The sequence below is a fragment of the Postia placenta genome, assembly GCF_002117355.1.
Source record: "Postia placenta MAD-698-R-SB12 unplaced genomic scaffold POSPLAscaffold_6, whole genome shotgun sequence".
In the NCBI taxonomy this organism is placed as follows: Eukaryota; Fungi; Basidiomycota; class Agaricomycetes; order Polyporales; family Adustoporiaceae; genus Rhodonia; species Rhodonia placenta.
In genome coordinates, this window is record NW_020169837.1 from 1155721 (window position 1) to 1175842 (window position 20122).

At 53.3% G+C, this 20122-nt stretch overlaps 6 protein-coding genes across 6 annotated transcripts; 4 read left to right on the forward strand and 2 right to left on the reverse strand.

Annotated features, from left to right (window-relative positions):
• Nucleotides 1–299: 299 nt before the first annotated feature.
• POSPLADRAFT_1141655 (hypothetical protein) lies at nt 300–1948 on the forward strand (the record flags this gene model as incomplete). The annotated part of the gene is made up of 5 exons (XM_024485323.1): nt 300–1040; nt 1091–1469; nt 1520–1610; nt 1665–1833; nt 1889–1948. 5 exons carry the CDS (start codon nt 300–302, stop codon nt 1946–1948), a joined length of 1440 nt encoding a protein of 479 aa, XP_024339608.1.
• Nucleotides 1949–4112: 2164 nt separating this feature from the next.
• Nucleotides 4113–4854, forward strand: POSPLADRAFT_1141492 (hypothetical protein; the record flags this gene model as incomplete). Its single annotated transcript, XM_024485308.1, has 3 exons — nt 4113–4364; nt 4418–4612; nt 4669–4854. The coding sequence occupies 3 exons, from the start codon at nt 4113–4115 to the stop codon at nt 4852–4854; spliced, it is 633 nt and encodes a 210-aa protein (XP_024339609.1).
• Nucleotides 4855–5164: 310 nt separating this feature from the next.
• On the reverse strand, nt 5165–9441 carry POSPLADRAFT_1142071 (hypothetical protein; the record flags this gene model as incomplete). Its single annotated transcript, XM_024485381.1, has 20 exons — nt 5165–5252; nt 5313–5491; nt 5582–5875; nt 5899–6034; nt 6086–6190; nt 6248–6330; nt 6383–6518; nt 6570–6666; nt 6721–6829; nt 6885–7076; nt 7132–7341; nt 7397–7548; nt 7603–7701; nt 7759–7883; nt 7928–7996; nt 8051–8696; nt 8766–8880; nt 8929–9012; nt 9065–9286; nt 9346–9441. The coding sequence occupies 20 exons, from the start codon at nt 9439–9441 to the stop codon at nt 5165–5167; spliced, it is 3237 nt and encodes a 1078-aa protein (XP_024339610.1).
• Nucleotides 9442–10767: 1326 nt separating this feature from the next.
• POSPLADRAFT_1046217 (hypothetical protein) lies at nt 10768–11649 on the reverse strand (the record flags this gene model as incomplete). Its single annotated transcript, XM_024478973.1, has 7 exons — nt 10768–10797; nt 10857–10933; nt 10986–11050; nt 11107–11197; nt 11366–11438; nt 11491–11506; nt 11558–11649. The coding sequence occupies 7 exons, from the start codon at nt 11647–11649 to the stop codon at nt 10768–10770; spliced, it is 444 nt and encodes a 147-aa protein (XP_024339611.1).
• A 2458-nt stretch (nt 11650–14107) lies between these two features.
• POSPLADRAFT_1056185 (hypothetical protein) lies at nt 14108–16183 on the forward strand (the record flags this gene model as incomplete). The annotated part of the gene is made up of 4 exons (XM_024480741.1): nt 14108–14298; nt 15437–15658; nt 15718–15738; nt 15790–16183. 4 exons carry the CDS (start codon nt 14108–14110, stop codon nt 16181–16183), a joined length of 828 nt encoding a protein of 275 aa, XP_024339612.1.
• Nucleotides 16184–17553: 1370 nt separating this feature from the next.
• On the forward strand, nt 17554–19325 carry POSPLADRAFT_1140707 (hypothetical protein; the record flags this gene model as incomplete). Its single annotated transcript, XM_024485209.1, has 4 exons — nt 17554–17781; nt 17837–17978; nt 18030–18297; nt 18344–19325. 4 exons carry the CDS (start codon nt 17554–17556, stop codon nt 19323–19325), a joined length of 1620 nt encoding a protein of 539 aa, XP_024339613.1.
• Nucleotides 19326–20122: the final 797 nt, after the last annotated feature.

Here is a 20122-nt window from a genome sequence, read left to right on the forward strand (position 1 = left end):
GATTCTGCTCGCTGCTTTTGGCCGTTCAAATGTCGCTTGTTTTCCAAGTGAAGGTCTCGACTCTGCTCGAGTTTGACAGATCATGCAGGCATCTATCTGCGTCGTGAGAAATTCCCATATTTGGACCGAGAAATATCACAAGCCATTCATGAAAGTGGGTCGACCACGAAAATGCGCTGTTACCGCGCTCCAGCTAGAGTCCAGCCTGGCGTGGACAACTGTCCTGGCCAGCTCTCGACTGCAGTACGACGACGTTCAAAAGGCCTGCTAGCTTGGTGACGATGGACTCCCAACCCGGAATGTGGACTACAAACTACGACGTACTCATCGTTGGCGCTGGCATCGCAGGGACTGCCCTCGCGCACGCTCTCTCGACGCTCCCGCGATCCAAGCCACTCCGGATATGCCTCCTAGAGCGCTCTCTCGCTGAACCGGACCGCATCGTCGGCGAGCTGCTTCAGCCCGGGGGCGTCATGGCGCTGCAGAAGCTCGGGATGGAGGCTTGTCTAGAGAACATCGACGCCATTCCGGCTAGGGGCTACTGTGTCGTCCTTGACGGCCAGCCCGTGCACATTCCATATCCCGACTCGTACCAGGGGCGTAGCTTCCACCATGGCCGTTTCATTCAGAACTTGCGCGCAAAGGCCAAGCAAGCAGAGGGCGTAGACGTCGTCGAGGCGACGGTGTCGGAGCTGATCGAATGTCCGGTGACCAGTCGTGTCTTGGGCGTACGGGCGACACGCAAGAAGGAAGGTTCGAGCGAGCCGGTCGAAAAGGAGACGTTCTTCGCGGACTTGACTGTCATCGCTGATGGGTGTTTCTCCAACTTCCGGACGGCAGTGCTGGGCGGGGCGGGAGTGAAGCCAGACGTGAAGGGTCACTTCGTCGGTGTCGTGCTGGAGGACGCGCAGTTACCGATGGAGCAGCATGGGACCGTTGTCCTTGTGAAGGGGCACGGACCGGTGTTGCTGTACCAAATCGGTGAGCACGATACTCGGATGCTCGTCGACCTCAAGAACCCCCTACCATCTGACATCAAGGTATGTCCATTGTCACCTTGTATTCAGACGTGTCTTAGGTCGTCGCACAGGGTACAATTCTCGACGAAATTGCACCCCAGCTTCCATCCGCTTTGCACGTCCCGGTCGAAAAGGCGCTAGCCAAGGACCGACTGCGGCGTATGCCCAATTCCTTCCTCCCGCCCGCTGAGCAAGGTGCGGGGCACACGAAGGAGGGCGTGTTCCTGCTCGGCGATTCTTGGAACATGCGCCATCCACTGACGGGCGGTGGGATGACCGTCGCCTTCAACGACGTTGTTATGCTGAAGGAGCTATTTGGTGGCGTGAACGACTTCTCGGACTGGCGGCAAGTGTCCCGCGTGCTGCACCGATGGCACTGGAGGCGCAAGCGCTTCGCATCTACTATCAACATCCTCAGCGTCGCGTTGTACGATCTGTTCGGTGCAGATGGTTTGTCGGTGCCTTTGCTTATGTGAGATACCTGGCTGACCCCCCTGTAGATGAGTTGCTTGAGGTGCTTCGCACGGGCTGCTTCAAGTACTTTGAACTGGGCGGGAACTGCATTCGTGGTCCCGTATGCCTGCTAGCCGGGTAAGTCGTCGGCATGCTCTCCTCTGCAGCATGCTGACGGCTTGTGACAATCAGCATCGAACAATCCACCATGCTCCTCGCACGGCATTTCTTCGCTGTCGCTCTGTACGCCATCTGGGTAATGTTCACACACCCACGGCGGGTGACCATTGGCGAGAAGGCTGTCGATGTCAAGCCCAGGCTTGATGAGTACCCCTTCCTCGTGTTCAAGTGCGCCCAGGTGGTGAGTAGCGCTGTCGTCTCGACGCGTTCCATTCCACGGACTGACACCTGTCTAGTTCTGGACCGCGTGTATCGTGTTCTTGCCGCTTGTGTGGACGGAGATACGGTGGTGGTGAGCTGCGCAGGCCGTTCGAGATTAGAATATACGTAGATAGTACTGGTACATTATGTTTAATGGACGCTGACAACATCTATACAGTGTAGGCATTCTGTGTGTTCTCGTCGTGCACCAATTACTGCTTGAGCTTTCCCTTCACAGTGTGGTTCACATTGCTTCGCGTGGTCGGCTTACGCGAGCACGTGATCGCGTAAAAAGACGCGACTCTGAATCCGACAGCTTGCTTTGACGGTGGTGTCCTTCGGACTCCTCTCTTTCTGGTCTGTACCACCTGGATAAATTGCGGTTCGACTTTATAATCGAAATCGGTGGTAGGCCATCACCGACGCCCAGAATAAACGGAGATCGCGTGCGGCGTCTCCAATTTTCGGGGACTGCGCGTAGACTGGTATCACCACTGCGTGTGACATCGAATGTTGACTGCGGATGTGCGGTACTGTGTTGTGATTTTAACAATAATGCCGTAAGCAGCGGCCATTCGTTGTGTGACGGCTCTCGTGTGGGCAGAAGTCGTCGCTTCACTTGGCACTGCACCGTATTGTGGGAATTCCTCTTCACCGAGTGTGCATTGCGTGCTCTGCTGGGCTGTGTAAATAGCGCTGGGTTCCGAGTCCTGCTGCACAGGCAGCACAACCCGATGCTCTTTCCGTCGATCAGTCTCCGCTCCTCCTCTCTTTGATCCGCTTCGTTCGACATGGAAACCTTCAACCTCTCTCTCGTTGTTCCCTCTGCGTCATCCCGCTCGCTTCAACATCGGTTCAGCCGGTACCAGCAGCGATTGAGCACCTGGTGGCTCTAACCACGACATAATCAGTCATATTCAGAGGTGTTCGTCTGCAATATGTAATTGCGCACTCCTGGAGGTCACAGAAGTGCTGCAGGCTCCGAGGACGTGTGATTCTGAAAGTATGTCTTCGTTCTGTTACAGCAATTTCAGTTTCGAGACACCTCCCTTCACATGTTACACTTGAGCGGCTGAGGTAGAGCAGAAGCTATGGTATAGCACGGCAGCGGCGCTGGATCTGCCGTCCATGACCTTCCGGTGTCGAGGTGATCGTGGAACGCTCGTCGTCTTCTAGGCTCCTTTGCCTCGCAGATCCATCGACGTATTCTGGAGACATTAACGGGCTGTTGGTCAGTTCTTGTGGCAGGGAGGTATATCGACCATGAGAGTTATATCATGCTCTACGTCCACTTTGATTTGATTCGTGCTGGCGTCTTGCAGGCCCGAGCGAGTTACAGCCACAGCAATGATGCACAACTCTATTACTGATTGACTGCGCGAGTTCTCACGTTGGTGCCCGGTGAAGCTCTATCTGTTTGATCTCAGCAGCAAGCCTATGGATTCTCTGCTGTCAGACACCCCTGTCCTCAGGTACAGAACCCGTGCGCCGGGGTGCAGCGCGTCATTTGCGTTTCAGCTCCGGACGTCTCGATCCGACCAGATTTCGATCTTGACCGGACCCGTCTTGCCTGCGTGAGACTGGCGAATGTCTGTACCACCCGAGTCTCGAGCGAGTTGTTCTTGAGCCTTGGTCCGGAACTCAATCTCCTGCTTAGATCATAGCCAAGACAATCGCCACCGATGCAGACGTCACGTCTGACAGCGTTTCCACTTATTTGGGACGTCTGCGGTGGCGGATGCAGTTCAAAACGTTCAACGATGACGAAAGCACCGGGGGGCGCCGAGGGGTCGGAACCTGCGCGCGCTACATCATGCTTCCGACCCGGAGCTGCATTGGGCCTTGTTTATGCTACCTTGGGTGCGGCTCCGCGCCACAGATCCGTCAGCACGTCGGCCCTGACAGGCTCAGCAGTGGGAGCACACTAGTAATGTGCCACGACACAGCCGGCCTGCAGTGAGGTGTAGCCGGGTGACCTTTCGGATGTCCGAATGTGGTCAACGGCAGTGGGCGTTATGTGGAACCCGCTACCCCTCTATGCTCGCCGCAGACCGACCTAGGGGAATGGTAAGGCGCTCTCCCCGGCCGAGCCTATGTCGTGGAACCCGTTGCAGCCACGGATGGACAACTGGGCCGCGCCGAGAAGAGTCATTGCATGTGCCCAGGTCTTTCGCGGTGTATATAGGAGGGTTCTGCACCTCGCGCAGCTGTAGCGAACATCGTCTTCGTTTTCCTTGAGACTGCTCCCTCGTCGCCAACATGTTTGCTCTTGCTCTTGCTCTTCCGCTTGCAGCGTTCGCATTGGCTATGCCCAATCCGCGTCTGCCCCCGCGGCAGGATGGGTCGCCCTGCGCTGGATTTGGAGAAAATTCGACGGATTCTCCGTCCTATAACTTCACGCTTGCAGCGTACAACTCCACGGGAAGTAACGCAAATAGTACCGGTGCGCCCCTGGTCCTTGCTTGGGGCCCACCTGGCGATAGCGCAGCCGCCAGCGCGTGGGTCTTCTCAGTGAGCTAACATCCATCAGCTCAAATGACTAGTGCCTGATGCCACAGGGCTAGACGTATGCATCCTGGGGTTCAGACGAATGGCCTTACAATGTCCTGGAGCAAGGCGCCCTGCTGCCGCAGCCGGGGCCTTCCGAGGATGGCCTAGGGGCTTACAACTTGTTTGCCCCCACCGCGGGCGAAGAGGTCATCTGGTTCGTGACCACAAAAGAGGAGGATCCGAGCACCCAGCAGATCTTTTGCGCCGTGGTACGTCTTGGTGCACCGCGTTGGTCAGTGCACCGCTGACTATGTGCTAGAACGAGACATCGTCGGAATACGATGTCTTGGCTGTGAATGGTAGCGCGGGTAATTTCTCCCTGTGTGCAGCCACGACCGACTGGGTGACCGGAAGTCAGTTCAATCTTGTCTACGCACCGGCTTCGAACGGCAGCAGCTACGTTTACGAGACGTGTTACCCTGTGCGTGTCCAGCTTATTCCGTATGTATAGCCAGTATACTCTGCGCCTGATACGCTACGTGCCTTGTAATCCGTTAATTCTGGACTATGTTTGGACAAACATTACCTAGCCATGTATATCCCTTTACTAAACGACAGTATCGATCCCATTTGAGACGTGCACGACTTCGCGCGAATTGGCATAAGCTAGTACTGTGTGCCAAGCTACACAAAAGCTCACAGAGTCGCTTCTCTCGTCAAATGCGACACGTTGGGCGCATGTGAATATCTGCGCTCAGCCACATTTATACAAGATGGAAGAACCGGCCACAAACATTGCCGAAACAAGAGCACCCAAGCGTCTACATCAGAGACACCCTGCTTCCCACATCTGTGCCTTCCGGAGGCACTGGTAGTTCTCCGCTTCTGTCAGACACAAATGCGTGGTAACTGTAGTGATATGATGCGCTGAGTGTATGAACATAGCTCAAGCGAGGGAAAATAACTCACATTCTGCGAAGGCGCTCCCGTTCTTCCGGAGGGACCGAAGGCCGAGTCGACTGGAATACTTTCAGGAAATGCTCTTCGGTGATTTCTCGTTTCTGTGAGGTCATCAAGTATTTCTCGCTGGTGTAGGACACGCGCATCGCGTACCGGTCTGTTTGTATCATCTGCAAGCTGGCGGCTCTCTGCAGCCTTCAACGGCTTCGTCAGTATTCTGTGCAGCTGTGGGGGGCTCAGCATGTCGCAAATTCCTTGTACTCGGACACGAAACCCACCCGCCGCTGAAACGCCGATTCCTCCGCCCTCGAAAGCACCCTCTTCTGGTCCGTTTCTGATTGCCCCAAGACGGCATACTCAAATGGACTAGGGTCGCCACCTTCAGCGTCTTCCGCTTTATTGCTGGTGGCAGCGGACGTGGCCAGCGCGATGGTATCGTGGATGACTTCCAGGTGGGCGTTGTACACAAGGGCCTGGAGATCGGCCCCTGAGAACCCCACTGTTTGGCGGGCAAGTTCGTCTAGATCCACGGATGCCGCGATGTTGATCTTTCGGCCAAGACATTCCAGGATCTGCACCGGGGAGGGTCAATCACGTCGTACATGCGTAGCCCAGCACCAGACTTGGTTTGACTCGCCTCTCTGCGCTCTTCGACATTCGGCATATCACACAAGAGCGATTTATCCAGGCGTCCGGGTCGGAGAAGCGCCGAATCTATCAGATCCGGTCGACTTTGGCAGTGTTTCGTTAGGTGGGATGGAATGGGGCTGCGTATTCCATACCTTGTAGCAGCCAGCACGTAGACACCATCGAGGCCTTCGGCACCATCCATCTGGGTCAGCATTTGATTCACGACGCGGTCAGTGACGCCGGTACTGTCGTGGCCTCTGCAATGCCTCCATGAGCTGTGTTCCCCATGATGCTCCAACCGTCGGATTCCTCACCGTTTGGGCGCGATGGAGTCAAACTCGTCGAAGAAGAGAACGCATGGCTTCGCTGCGCTTGCCCGCTCAAACAGGTCACGAACCTGAGGCGCAAAGTTCACAGATCACCTGCGCATGTGAGACAGTCACACATACCGATTTTTCGCTCGCGCCAATGTATTTGTTGAGGAGTTCGGGACCCTTGATGCTGATGAAGTTCAGACCACACTCCCTCGCAACCGCTGATGCTAAGAGCGTCTTGCCGCATCCTGGGTAGCCATACAACAAGAGCCTGTGGGATATCAGCCCCTATCGAGCAGGAAGATAGTAGAGACAGCCTCACCCCGAACGTAGCCTAAGAGGAGACTGAGCGAAGATCGGACCGTATTTCGTAGGCCATTCCAACGTTTCACGCAGCACATGTTTGGTCTCTTTCAGGCCTGAGCATCGAGGAAAGTGTCAAATCGATATCGCCCGCGAACCGAGAAGCATACCTCCGATGTCTGTCCACTCGATGTCCGACTTCTGCAGCTTGACATCGCGTAAGGAGTGTGGGACGAAATCGATTTGTGCTGAAGTGAAGTCATCTGGTACGAGCGTGGTCTGGTGTCATAGAGATATCAGCATCTAATACCTACCGACTGCAGCTTCCACGTACTGATAGATCGTCGCTCTCATTTGGGGAGGATCTGATCGCGGCTCGATGCACCGCTCTTGCTACTAGATCTCTTAGGTCCGTGGCCGAATATCCCTCCGTCTGTGTCGCCAGAGCGGTATAGTTCAAGGGTATAGAGGTGTCCTGTACAATGTTGGATGAATCAATGCGCTCCTGGACTAGTTGCGCAATAATCTAAATGCCTGAGTATGAGCGCATTGTTACAAGAGCCACACCTCTATAAACGTACGTCTCTGCGTGCATCCTTTCCAGGGGGTTTTAGGGACACAACTTCCTGAAATAAATGAGAAGCGCTGATAGTCGGATGCAAGGCTGCTTGTGACTCTGCGGCTACCAGCAAGACTACACCATTCGCATTTGACGCAGCAGACTTGGAGGACGGGCCAAACATCGCAAGAAATAACTCTGCAAGATGTCGATTACGAAACGAATCCGCATGCTGTGCGCACGCACGCTCAATATCGATTCCGCGAACATATGGAGTTAGCGCCTACCTCGGCTTCAGCGCCCAGGAGCCTGTCGACGTTGTCCATTAACAGCAAAGACGGACGGTGCCATGCTGCCTTGTCCATCCAGTACCTGAGCATCGATCGGAATTTGGAGACAGGCATTTCAGAGCATTTGGACAGATCGATATAAAGCGAATCTGACATATTTTCATGAGTACGGACGCGCGAGGTCAGGAAAAACGATCGCTTACGTGCATAGACTTTAGGGTCTTCTTGTATTAATTTAGCAACAGTCTGCAATAGAGACGTCTTTCCCGCTCCAGACCGACCAGTCACGAGCAATCCGGGAACTACATGTGTCGATGTCAGCGCCATCTCGGTATAAACTTCCCGGACTGCATACATACCTCCCCGGATTCTCCCGCTGAACGCATGCAGCGCGAGATTTGTCAGACAGAATGTGACGCATTTGCTAAGAACGTCATCGATGCCAGCCAGCCCGTGCTGGAGCTTTACAACATGGCTACTCCGGCTTCGAAATCAGTGCACAATTGCGAGAATCTCTCAGAAACATACCCATTCTCGCTCGACATTTCAGCAGGATACTTGTCTGGGAGGCGTTCATGCTCCCTAATAAAGGTGATCCTGCGAATCACGAGTTAACGAAGAATATACTGTATGTAGGCGACGGGGAATCACTGAATCAAGTCCCAGTCGTTTATATCCGGAACACCTCGGGCAAAGATAACGTGCCCGTAAGGCACTGAGAATTCCGGGGACCACTTGAGTACAACTTCATCTTGGGATGAGGCAGCGGAAGGTTGATCGCTGGGCGCCGGTCCGCTGGAACCATTAGGGATCAAGATGCGAGGCGCGGGCGGTACAGCTGGCGCAGTGGACGATTGCTCGCGACAAGGGTCGGCCGGAGGTTTCAGCTTGCGGACGGATGCACACCAGCTGAAGACAGAGGTAGGCATCCCAGTGTCTTGCGAGAGCGACATCAGTATTGCGCGTGAAACGTAGACAATCGGTCTATCGGAGTTTGAAGCGTCTGTAAGAGAGCCCGGCGGAGAGAAGAAACGGCGTGGAAGAACGCGCATAAAGTGCACTCGCTTCTTGCTTGGTCCCTCTTTTCGAGCGGACGCGTCCTTACTGCTTATGCTCGTATCAGTACTATGACCGTTTATCCCATTCAGTTTTGTCAGCTTGTTCCGGCCCTTGGCTTCATCGCGGGGATTGCGCGATACGGAGGATTTGGATTTGACGTGTGGTTTCGGCGCGATACTCACTTCGGTGTTGGTTGTGAGAAGGAGAGCCTTTTCTCCTGACGAAGGCTCAAGGGATGCTACAAGTCGCATAGACGAGCACGGATTCAGACCGGTGAACATGTGCCAGAGGAACGCAACGTACTGACCAATTTTGAGACGGACCCTGGTGCGTCCTAACACCCATACGTTGATTTCCTGCCCTGTCATAGCCACTCTGACCTGAGATAATAGAGTAGACTCTACGTGTGATGCATGAATTTCCTGTACCAGCATTAATTTAGGGGCAGCTTAGGTCCGAAGGAGGCTTACAATGATTTCCCAGTCATCGGGGGTGACAGGTTCCGCGGCAACTGATTGTGCATAGCCGAGATCATGAAGTAGGCCAATCTCTACCTTCAATCCACGATCAAAAAGAGGCATAAAGACAATAACACAAACAACATACCACATCACCAAGAGCGAAGCCAAGTGCCTCGGCGTATTGAGGATCAATTTCGATTGTTTCAAGTCCTCGGTCACTTGCGTCCGTTGAGTTAAAATGCGCAAGTGACGAGGCTGACGCCATCCCAGTCCAGCCGACATATGCATCGATTTTTTCGGTGCCCACGCGACCTGCTTGCTTCTGAGCAGAAACAAGAGTCAAGTGAACAGCAAGTCCCTGTGGACGCTGACATACAGTCGTTAGCAGCTTGTTCCGGTATGTGTACGATTGTGCATCAGACATACTACACCACGCTCAAGCAATGGGCCATACAGGGAAATAGGGAGATTTACTAGAGATGAGTGAAGGGAAACAAAGTGTATGCGTGCCCTCCGAGGCATTCTTCTTTAGCACGGGCGGACTTGTGCCAAGTCCTAGCTCCACGTTAGTGTGAGAGTGACTCAATCAGCAGCTCAGCCGTTTCGTAGCCCAACTGCTTGAAGTGGCACGACTTCACGTACGCTACACCCTAACTAAGTTGGTAGTCGCGGTGTACCTGAACTTAAGCAAGTGTGTCCAGGCACGTGTTTCGATCCGGCTGTAGAGCGGCGTCTGCGGCGTAACCTAACCAAGCGCCAAACAATTTAGCCGCACGTATACTCCGAGTCGTCCTCCATGGTTGCTAAAGACAATATTCATTGACTTTGACTTATGAAGGGAAATTCTAAATGAACACGTAGTCGAGAATAGAACTCATAAGGTGTTCAAGTTGGAAGCTGTGGTATCTCGCCAGCTCAGTCGGACCTTTCCGCAAGTAGACCACTTGCAGATCTGAATTATTCCGGAAACACGCACCGTTCTCAGGTAGCGTGCTTCTCGAGGCATTTGCAATGCTTGTTTCCTGTGTCCTGTCTCTTCAGTCTGGTCGAATCAGTTGGAGTGTTGTTTGTGGGTACTTTTTTCCACGGTCACCTATGGCCGCACTTATCCAGCGTCATCAACATCGCCAGCATCGGCGGCTTCAATAAGACCGTCAAGTGCCAGGTTTGCTTCCTGCCTGTACCTTGTGCTTCACGAGATGCGCTGATGTAGGCGCCTGCGGGGCGCATACAACATGTCCCAGTCTGCGGGGAACCACCTCATCAAGATGTTTGCGACAGAATTCGCGTATGCGCCATTGCGCTTGGTGTGTACGAATGGAGATGACATACCCACACATCCCCCGAGATGATCTACAAGGTAGGCAAGAACATCGTCCTGGTGCCCACGCACACGGCCGGCACTTGTCGCGGCTATGTCATAATCGCGCATTTGCTGACATCTGTCTCGCTTGTACAATGCTGCAGGAGGGGCGGTGACTGTGACATATCAATTTGTGTTCCCCCCAGGGCGCCACACGAACCGCCAAGAGACCATTATTGATAACGGCTACACCGCAGTGACAACAGCCACTCGTTAATGGCTGCTCATTCTTGATGCTGAATGCCAACGAGCAATGTGCATGGATGCAAAATGGGGAAATCAGGTGGGCATCATTCTCACAAGTAACATCAGATGCTTGGACGAAGCAGTCATGACCCGTGTGCTGTCATTTCTGAGACAATTTTACCAAATAATAAATAGCCTTGCGAGTCCCATTAAATACCCCGACATACATGGTAAGGAAAAAGGAACGCCGCGTCCATTTTACCAAGAAATACGCTATTCCTGAGGCATCTTGACACCATCTAGTCGCAGAAGGTGATGGCGAGGCCAACCTGCCAGATGCAGATTAGTACGCATGCTCCGCAGGAGTGCAGATGAGAGCGCGACTCACGTTGGCGGCAGAGCACCCCACCTGCACCCAAGTCTGGTCGGAGCTGTGGAAGGCATCAGAGCAGTCCGCAGACGTGCCTAATGGACCGTTCGTCAGCCATGCCATGCCAGTATCCCGCGCGGGACTTACAGTCGGCGCCGGCGCCAGAGCAGCCGTCGAAGTAGCCGAAACCGCTGCTGACGGAGAACGAGTGGCTGTCGGAGAGCGAGACGTCAGGAGACACGTAGCCGGATGGGGCAGGTGAGCTTACGGCGAGATGAGCGAGATGTCCGAGCTGCTGTAGCCGTTCTGGAGCGTCGTCTCGACGAGCGTGCACCCTTCGCCGTTGTTTCCGCAAGAGCCTGGATTTTTGGTAAGTCGCAGAATGCGTGGTCAGTACGAACATGCCACAGCGATGGCTATAGCGTAGTGACAGGGCAGCTTACCGGTTTGGAGATAACTGTGTGTGTATTAGGGTACATTGTGAGTGTGGTTACCAGAAACAAATCATAACACATACGCGATGGCACCTTCGAGAGCGCCGTTTGAAGTGTAGCTACCGCCCGTGGACAAGACGGCGCCGTTCGACGCTCTCAGGTAAGGCTGTGAGCATCGTTAACATGGTAAGGGCACTAGGGAGTTATCGATGACCAACCGTGCCATAGCCACACCTGTAACACTTTCGTCAGCGACAGCTCCATTCGAGGCATGATTATACTCACTTGTTGTTGAACGTGACGGTGTGCGATTCTGCGTTGACCTGCACAAAGGCCAGGGCGACAGCGAGAACGAAAGTGGTCAGCTTGAAAGACATGGTGGCGACGGGGGAGATGTATTATAGGGAATTGAAGTTGGTGCTTTGGTGTAAGACGAGTCGAGAGAAAGAACTTGAGGGATGCTGGTCCCCCAGCACGCCTTATATACTGTCGAATGTTGGCCTAGAGTCCCGCAACATGGTGTGGTCCATGCGTCCTCTGCTACCAGAGAGTCGGGTTCGTCAGCATTGTTTGTTGATCTGTCAGTGGTACGGCCGCCAGATGGATGAGCACATGCTCATCATTGTCCATGCGGCTTCCTGAAAAGCCACGGGGAAATTGTGAAGGCATACCATAATCTCAAACAGTGATGGACCTGTGTTTAAAAACGTTAGATTAGACACGGACGAGGCCATACCAGGCAAATCTTGCAGAATGATGATCCGGAGATACTTAGTATTTCAGAATATCGCCTTGAAAGATGTGAATAGGTTACGCACCGACAAATGTGCTTTCTATGCACTTCTACTATGCGTTGAAGTCCCAGGTTTAGCTAATACAACGGCATCGAATGGCCCAACATACACATGAACAACTCAGAGCGCGGATCTGGACGACATTTTCAATGAGTCGTACTAGGAAGTCAGTTCAGATATACACCGGCCGTTTGGGTCGCCCCACTGTCCGGAACATCCTCCTAGCCCGACTGGATTGGGGAGAAAAATCGACACACATTGAGCAAGCACGTCCCGCTGAATACCGTTTTCGACGCGAATGTGTTTCAATAAGATTACGACACGCAGGTATACCCAACTAAATAGGGCATTGATCCAAACGGATGGATTAGCTGGGCCACAATGTATCAAGATTTGAGAATGAACGTTGACAGATTGCGTATCACAAGCTGTGCATCAAGGCTCCGGCTCATGTCTCATGACCGCCGAGGCATGCGACGGCGATCGGCAACCACAATGTCCGAGGTTACGCATGTAATATCAAACATTGATGTAAGCGTCATGATACGGGGAAATAAGAGTCTGCACTTACGCGGATAGTAGCTCGAGTTTGTTCTGCTGGCAGGCTCCTGGAAATTGCTTATTCCTTCTGAATCAAAGAATCAGTGAGTCACGCTTTATTCTTGTAAGGCCAAGGGACGTGCGGAAGTAGCATTAGCATAGACAGTGCATGCAAAACGCAGGATGGTGTCTAGCCCGGGCCGCCTCAAAGGGTGAACTGGCACCTGCAATCAGATCTCACGATTGACCCCGATCGATCTGGTGTGCCATCATGGCCATCAATCCCTGACGACTCGACCAGTGCGGCCATGGTCGTCCACGGCCCACTTCGGCAGCTCGCCCAACGCATGCTTCCCATTTCCTCAACTTGCAGCCGACGCCATACAATGTCACTTCATGTGTGACCGCCCATCTTTCCCCTGGTGCTTGACTCTGTTGGGTCATGTCCACGACAATCGGCTCATAAATGACGAGGCTATTCGCACATGCTGCAATTGAGCCCATTCTGCCTAGGCTGTGCAGCAATGTCAATCGCCGCTGTCAAGCGGGAAACACCTTAGAATGACATGGTGACATTGGCAGGTTTACCCGGCGTGGCCATCCGGCCGTGCTCATTACCACCGTCGGCTTGTGGAGACACTTATCACACCTTTTGTGTGCGTACTTGATGTACCTAACTTGAAGACCCAAATACGGGCTTGTCTCATGTAGTGACTAAAGCGAATATACTTACCTTAGTAATGCAGATGTGGCCGGATATATACAACAACGTTCAGCGGCGTTCGTTTACATAGCCTAGCGGTTGATTTTGCGATATGACACCCTTACAAAGTGTCGATTACCTGTAATGTCACATATGGTAATGTACACCGATTAATTCACCTTACGCTAATCGGCAGCCATTATGGCGAGACGCATGCACGATGCGGGGCGCGGTACGCTGACGTGGGCCCCATGATTACCCCAAACTGTGCTCGTTCCACTTACAGCTTTTCCATTTGCTACAGCACAGCATCACTTCCACGAGCGGTACCGTGACTTCCGAATAAGGGAATATCCGTATGTAAGCGTGTCCCGGGCCATGCACGTGACGAAGGCGGGCGTAAGAGCGGGGGCGCCACCGCCGGTATGCGAGATCGCGGGGAAAACATCCTTTAAGCAACTCTGCAGGAATAACAGGCGTCGCCGCCAGCAAGAAATAGGTTACAAAATCATCTAGAGCCAGCGTGAGTCGCACGGGTCGAATCGGAAAGCGATGCATGGAAGCTATGTCATGCTAAGGTAGTAAGGTTTGTCATGTTCAGTGAATGTAGATCAGGTAGCTTTACGAAATGAATGCGTACGCACCTCGTCTCAACTGCGGCTCGCTAAATCACGGCAGACCGAATACCTTCCATTGATACTGCGACAATCTGGTGAGCTCTGTCAGATCGCGCAACCGGGATGCGTGCAGACATCTTGACAACTAGGATTACTGGCACATCGTGAAGGTCTGTATACCATGGTGCAGCCCTTCCCGAACGAGATATCGTTGGACATCTTCAAAGACCTGGCTAAGGAAGGCGAGTACGACGCGTTGGAACGATGCAGGGTGGTGTGCAGAGGATTCGAATGGATGGCACTGGAGTGCCTAGAGACTTACGGCGTGGAATTCAAGAATGTAGAGGGGGTGGAGCACGCATGTTCCTGGTGGTAAGTTACGACGCTGGGGTGGGCCATCGATGGTGTCGATCATAGGCGGGAACTGGAAAGACGAGCGCCGACCGATTCGACATCTGGCGACATTCGCGTCGAGGCTTGCAGGCAGATGGCCTAGCGTTCGTACGCTGAGGATCTGTAACGCGATGTGGCGGGCGCAGGATTTCGATTTGGACGCCGTCTTGCACGATCTGGTCGCTTGTGCGATTACCAAACTCTGCCTCCTCGACGTCATCTTTCCATCAATTTTGACGTTTGGCCGTCTGCTCTGCGCTCTCCCGCGGCTCAAAGAGCTCACTCTCTATGATCTCCGATTCACCCAGCATCCCTTTGATGCCTTTACCGTCTCTCGCTTCCGCCTTCTGTCGTGCACGTAGCTGGAGACACTCAACGTCGAACATGTGCGCGATGACTTGGTACTGAGACTCTCCTATGTTGAATTGGTCGACTTCATGGCTGCCATCAGTAACAGGAGATGCCCAGTCGCTCCCCCGAATCTTGCACAGGTGCCCCCTTGGAGCGCCGTTTAACGACTATGTCTCGATGATGCTAAGTTTCCCTCGGTCACGACCTTTCGTCGCCTCCTGTGCGCTTTCCCTGCACTCGAAACCCTCGAATTATGCAGATCATGCGCGTTTGTGAAACACGGCTTTGACCTCAGAAGTGTTACTGTACACCTTGGCTTACCATTACAGTTAGCAGATGTCGCACTGACATCGGGCTTCAGCATATACTCCGACCCTTGCTCTGTGACCGACCTGGTTGACTTCTTCGTCGACACTGGTCTCATGGCAGTGTGCGGCGCCGCTCTTGAGAGACTCGTCAAAAACTCACAATCACTCTACCATCTACCACTCAACTCACCCTTAGTACAGCATGTAACATCGGATAGGCCTAAATGGGTACATGCAGACCACGGTGCAGGTCCGTTCCCTTCTATGCTCCCTCGTGAATTCTTACGATCCGTATGTATAGTTCCATACTTCGATGTTTCTGGAAATACATGCCTCAAATACCTCGAGCTCACAGTTCAAAGCACTCACAACAATATGTTACATCCGTGTGCACCAGTGATCGGAATCCTATCGCAGGTCACTTCCGCGCATTTATCCAAGATTTAAGTATACTTCAGCCCTTATTATCCACCCGGCGAAGAGCTTGGCATAGATCTAGGAAAGCTGATGGATGACTTCCGCGAGCTTGATACCGTCCTCTCTGGGCCGATCTTCCACAACCTCACACACGTTATCGTGCGCGTCCTAATATACAGTGATAGATCGGCTGTGCAAGATGAAGATTCAGCGCATGGGCTAACATTGTGCTTGCCAATGCTTGATGCACGCGGTATTCTAGGGTGCGTGACCTCGCATCTTGTACACTCCACTGTTTCATTAACAATGTGTATACTCATAGCGTATTCCGGAATAACATCAGGTACGCTGAGTTCATCGCCTTTTCATCAGCTCGCTGACACGGACTGTCCAGACTTGGAATGCATTGGGACAAAGTGATCGGTGACTGGATATGTGACGGGGCTGGGAGCATTACCGCACAGGACGCTGTAATGACTAATGCAGGGGCTAGTGCCGACGACGACAGGCGTACGAACAACACTGCCACCGTTACAAACCCGCATGACGCCTCAGACGTGGTGTCTGCAATATCGCAGCCCGTCTGGGTGCCGTCAGCCACCTATGCCGATGCTCAGCTACCTTCCTCGTCAAAATCAACGGATGCACGAGTACCTGCCGAGCCAGCGTGCGACGATAAACCTGTACCGCAAAATGCAACAGCCGGTTCGGTAGAGTCCCCGGGTGACTCTACGCCACACGATCATGGTACGCCCTCTGGGGAGCGCTCGTCGACAGGGCAAAAATGACCCGATTTGCTTGCATTAAGGTGTGGCTGGAAAGTCATCTGCAGGGCCAGGATTGCGCGTATATGGACAGCGTTCCCTGAGCGGGGGGATCTGAAGGAAGGGTATTTTCCTCAAGACTCACCAAGCCGGAGCCGTCACGCGCGTCGTTCTCACAGGATTCGTCGGGCTCAGCAACGTTCCGCCTGCAGAAAATCGAGATGATCCGGTACACTTACTTTCGTTATACATCGAGTCTGCCATTGTCCCAAGCCCCCATACTATCCTCTCTCCGAATCCGTCTCGCATTCGCTTTTCCTCCAGCGCACGTACCGCGCCTGCACCCACTACAGCTTCGCCTCCACTTTTATTGGCCGTTGTCACATACATGACATTGACGTCTCTGCGGTGCCTCAGTGTCATAGACGGCGTTTTGCCTACTACAGATCGACGCTCATCTGAGGCCTGAGTCTGAGAAGGCTATTCCTAAACATACGGTACCATACCACGGTCCACGTCCCGCATTGTATTGTTACCATCCGAGCCGTCGACTATGCAGGGTTCTTGTTCGCTGTCTCACGGACTTCAATCACTCTCAGTTTGCTGTCGTCCGTTGCTCTTTCCCTGATCGAACGGTGTACTCATACTTTGTGCGTGCTCCTACTCGTTGTGTGTCCCAAGCTGTTCTCAAACGTGCGCTCCGTAGACATTCTCACAGTCGTCATACTGCGTGCTGGTGGCAGGTCTCTTGCGCGGGCGCGGCTCTCCGTTGAAGCCCCGGCTGAGCGCTGAATATTTGAAAAACGGTGTCGCATCTCACACACCAGCGCGTCTCTGTCCAATCTCTGTCCATACCGTTATGGGACACGCGGAACAAGCCGCTATGCAGCGCGCTTAGGCTCAAGGACTTGCACCCGGCTCGATTCAAACCCCGTAAGGGCTCTTGAAAGCCTCTAAAATTGTGGATGCATTCACCCATGTATATATTTGTTTCCCGGCGTGTGTATATACGAAGATCCAGATAAAACACGCTGGGTACTTAGCCACCGCGTCGCGCGTCAGTCACGTGATCGCTCCCAAACAAGGCTAGCGATCTCAAGGTTGCTTCCTCCTGTGTCCCACCTCTCGGACTTAGCACTGCCCACGCGCGGTGCGTAGTAGTAGCGACTGGCTACGGGTTTAGCAATGTGCTAATAATGATGCACCTTTCGTGGCGCTCATCATGAAAAATAGGGCGTCCATCAACGGATTTGCGGGCTCGGCGTTGCAACGGAGGCGCTATAAATATCTTAGTCTCAGAGTAGGTGCGTTTAAACCACTTTGTCCGGCTGCTAGCTGGACCTCGTTATTTCCAGCGAGAACGATCGTGTATACCTGAGGACGTTATTCTCATCATGTCTCGGTTCAAGGTGCTCTCCACGGTCTTTGATTTGCCTCCGCTTGCCAGACACCGTCGCGCTCAGGCCGTTCAGTCCACTGCGGAAGAGCCTGCTGTGACGGAACGAAGTTTGGATGGGGGAGTCCAGCATGCGGCGTTCGCTGGTCAGACGGACTATGACGAGTTCAAGCTGCCAAAGACGATGTCCCTGGTGATCGTTCTCCTGGCAAGCGCACTCTTGCAGGTGAGTCCAGCAATCGTGTAAGGGTGATCGTGCCGTGACATTGTAAATTGCACAGGTCTCTTTCTTCATCGTTGTATCATCTTCAGACCAGTATGCACAGCATCTGGGCGGTACTGCTACGTTCTCTGGTCTCGTCATTGGTATCCCCACCGTCTTCTCTGGGCTCGCTCTAGTGCCCTTGATGAAGCTCGATCAAGGTATACTCATCGTAAAATACTTATAACCATCTTACTCAGTTGTTTGCGTAGGTGGATACAAGAGGCCGCTGCATTTCGCATGTGCTTCCGCTTTCCTGGGCAATGTACTCTACAGCTTGGCGTACCGCGCCAACTTCCTATACCTGATACTGCTCGGGCGGATCGTGTCTGGATTTGGGTTCACCTTCTGGATGTACTCAAAGCGATACTGCTCGGACCCGCGGATCGTAGGCGTGCGCCGCCGAACCATGCTCGCAGGTTGGCTAGTCCTTGGGCAAGGCGGTGGTATGACTATCGGACCCTTCTTCGGAGGTCTATTGTATGTACACCGCTCGTCGGAATCCGCCCTGCTGACGTACTTGCAGCTATAAGGTCGGGTTCTCGAACGGCGTCTTCAATGGCTACACGGCGCCTACCTGGGTGCTTGCTGGCGTTTGGGCTGTTTTCTGGGTATTCTCGGCTCTATGCTTCGAAGACGTTCCTGCCGTGTCCCGCACGGCCCAGGACATCGAACTGCAGCCCGTTCAGCTACAACAGGATTCCTTCAGAGACGATGATAAGAAGGCTGTCATGACTCAAGAGGATGCAGCGCCCACTGAGGCAGGGCCATCTGCCATACAGAATGATTGTGGGCAGACCAAAATCTCATTTTCGCCGCTGATTGATTCACCCATTCGCGACACAGCCCAAACTATCGAACAGCGCTCGAGCAGCCCCGACCTCGGCGAGCCGCAGCAGATAAGAATGTCTGGTCCTCAGTGGGGCGTCACGGCCACGATGTGTTGGTTCGCAATGACATGCTTTTTTATCCTGGGTGCATGGGAGGCGAACATACCCGTGTTCACTGGCTCGGACTCGACCCTTAACCCATTCCACTTCAGCCCGACAGCGGCGGGCAATCTCATCGCCCTCGGCGGTATCAGCTCGCTGCCATTCCTCGTGGCGAACGTGTTCGTCGCCCGGCGCGTGCAGGACCGACACACGCTCGCCGTGGGGACCAGCATCGGCCTCGCCGGCCTGCTCATCGCGATCGCTATCATGAGCTCGCGTACGGTGACGTACGGTAGCTTGTTCGTGTGCTGGTTCCTCATTGCACTAGGCTTCAACTTGTCCAGCACGGTGACGCTGAGCCTACTGTCGAAGCAGCTGCCGGGCCAGTGGAATTCTCGGATCAGCATGGCGATCCAGTATAGCAACTACACGGGAAGGGTGACGGGCGCAGTATGGGGTGGCGCGGGTGTGAAGATCGGGATGCTAAGCTTTGTGGGGATGCAGGTGGCGTTGGTCGCTGTGGGCGCGGTGATGTTCATGACGCTCTGGAGGAACCTGAAGGCGAAAACAGGCTAAAAGTGAGTATATTGGAACCACAGTTGCGCTCGCTTCATTGATAATCGCGACAGTAGACATGTTCACTTGTGCGATGTAGACTATCCGATCATAGATATAGACTGGAACAGAGATTACTGTGCAACTCACTATGTCGACCGGTACGTAAGTTTCTGCAGGGAGGTCTCTCGCTATTGGGATTGTATTGTACTGAAAGCTTTCATTGAGCGGAAATATGCAATTTTAACTAACTCGTATCGACTGAAAATAGGCACCCTGAGGTTCATATCCAAGCATTGGGTCGTAGGCATGCCATTTCATGAACTCCATCGACACTGTTTTTGGGTTCAGTTCTTTTCCCAACACTTGCCGCTACAATGGCAGTGCATCGACATGGTTGTACTTCAGACTCACGGTTCGAAACTACATGACGTGAGTCCACCATCTGTCAGCAAATGAGGCCGACAGTAGTAATCGCAGCCGCGCCTCTACTGTCAAGTCGATAAAGGACAGCCGAATGGCTGCTCCTTCAGCCCATTAACTTTTCTTCGATGCATAACTCCTCTCTGTCGAAGGTGTGTTGACTGAGCAACGTACGCTACCCGTAACTCTGTGGCACTAGCGACTACATGCTAATATATTCCTCGCGGCTTCATGCAAAAATCGCAGAAACAATGGACAGACATAGGAACGTGAGTACTTTCTGCTTTCTTATGGATTCGGCATGATCATCGATCTAATGTTCAGCGGGCGCATGAGCCCTACTGCGACCAGTTGGATATTTTGTAGGAAGCGCACTTCGTCGATAATCCTCATTG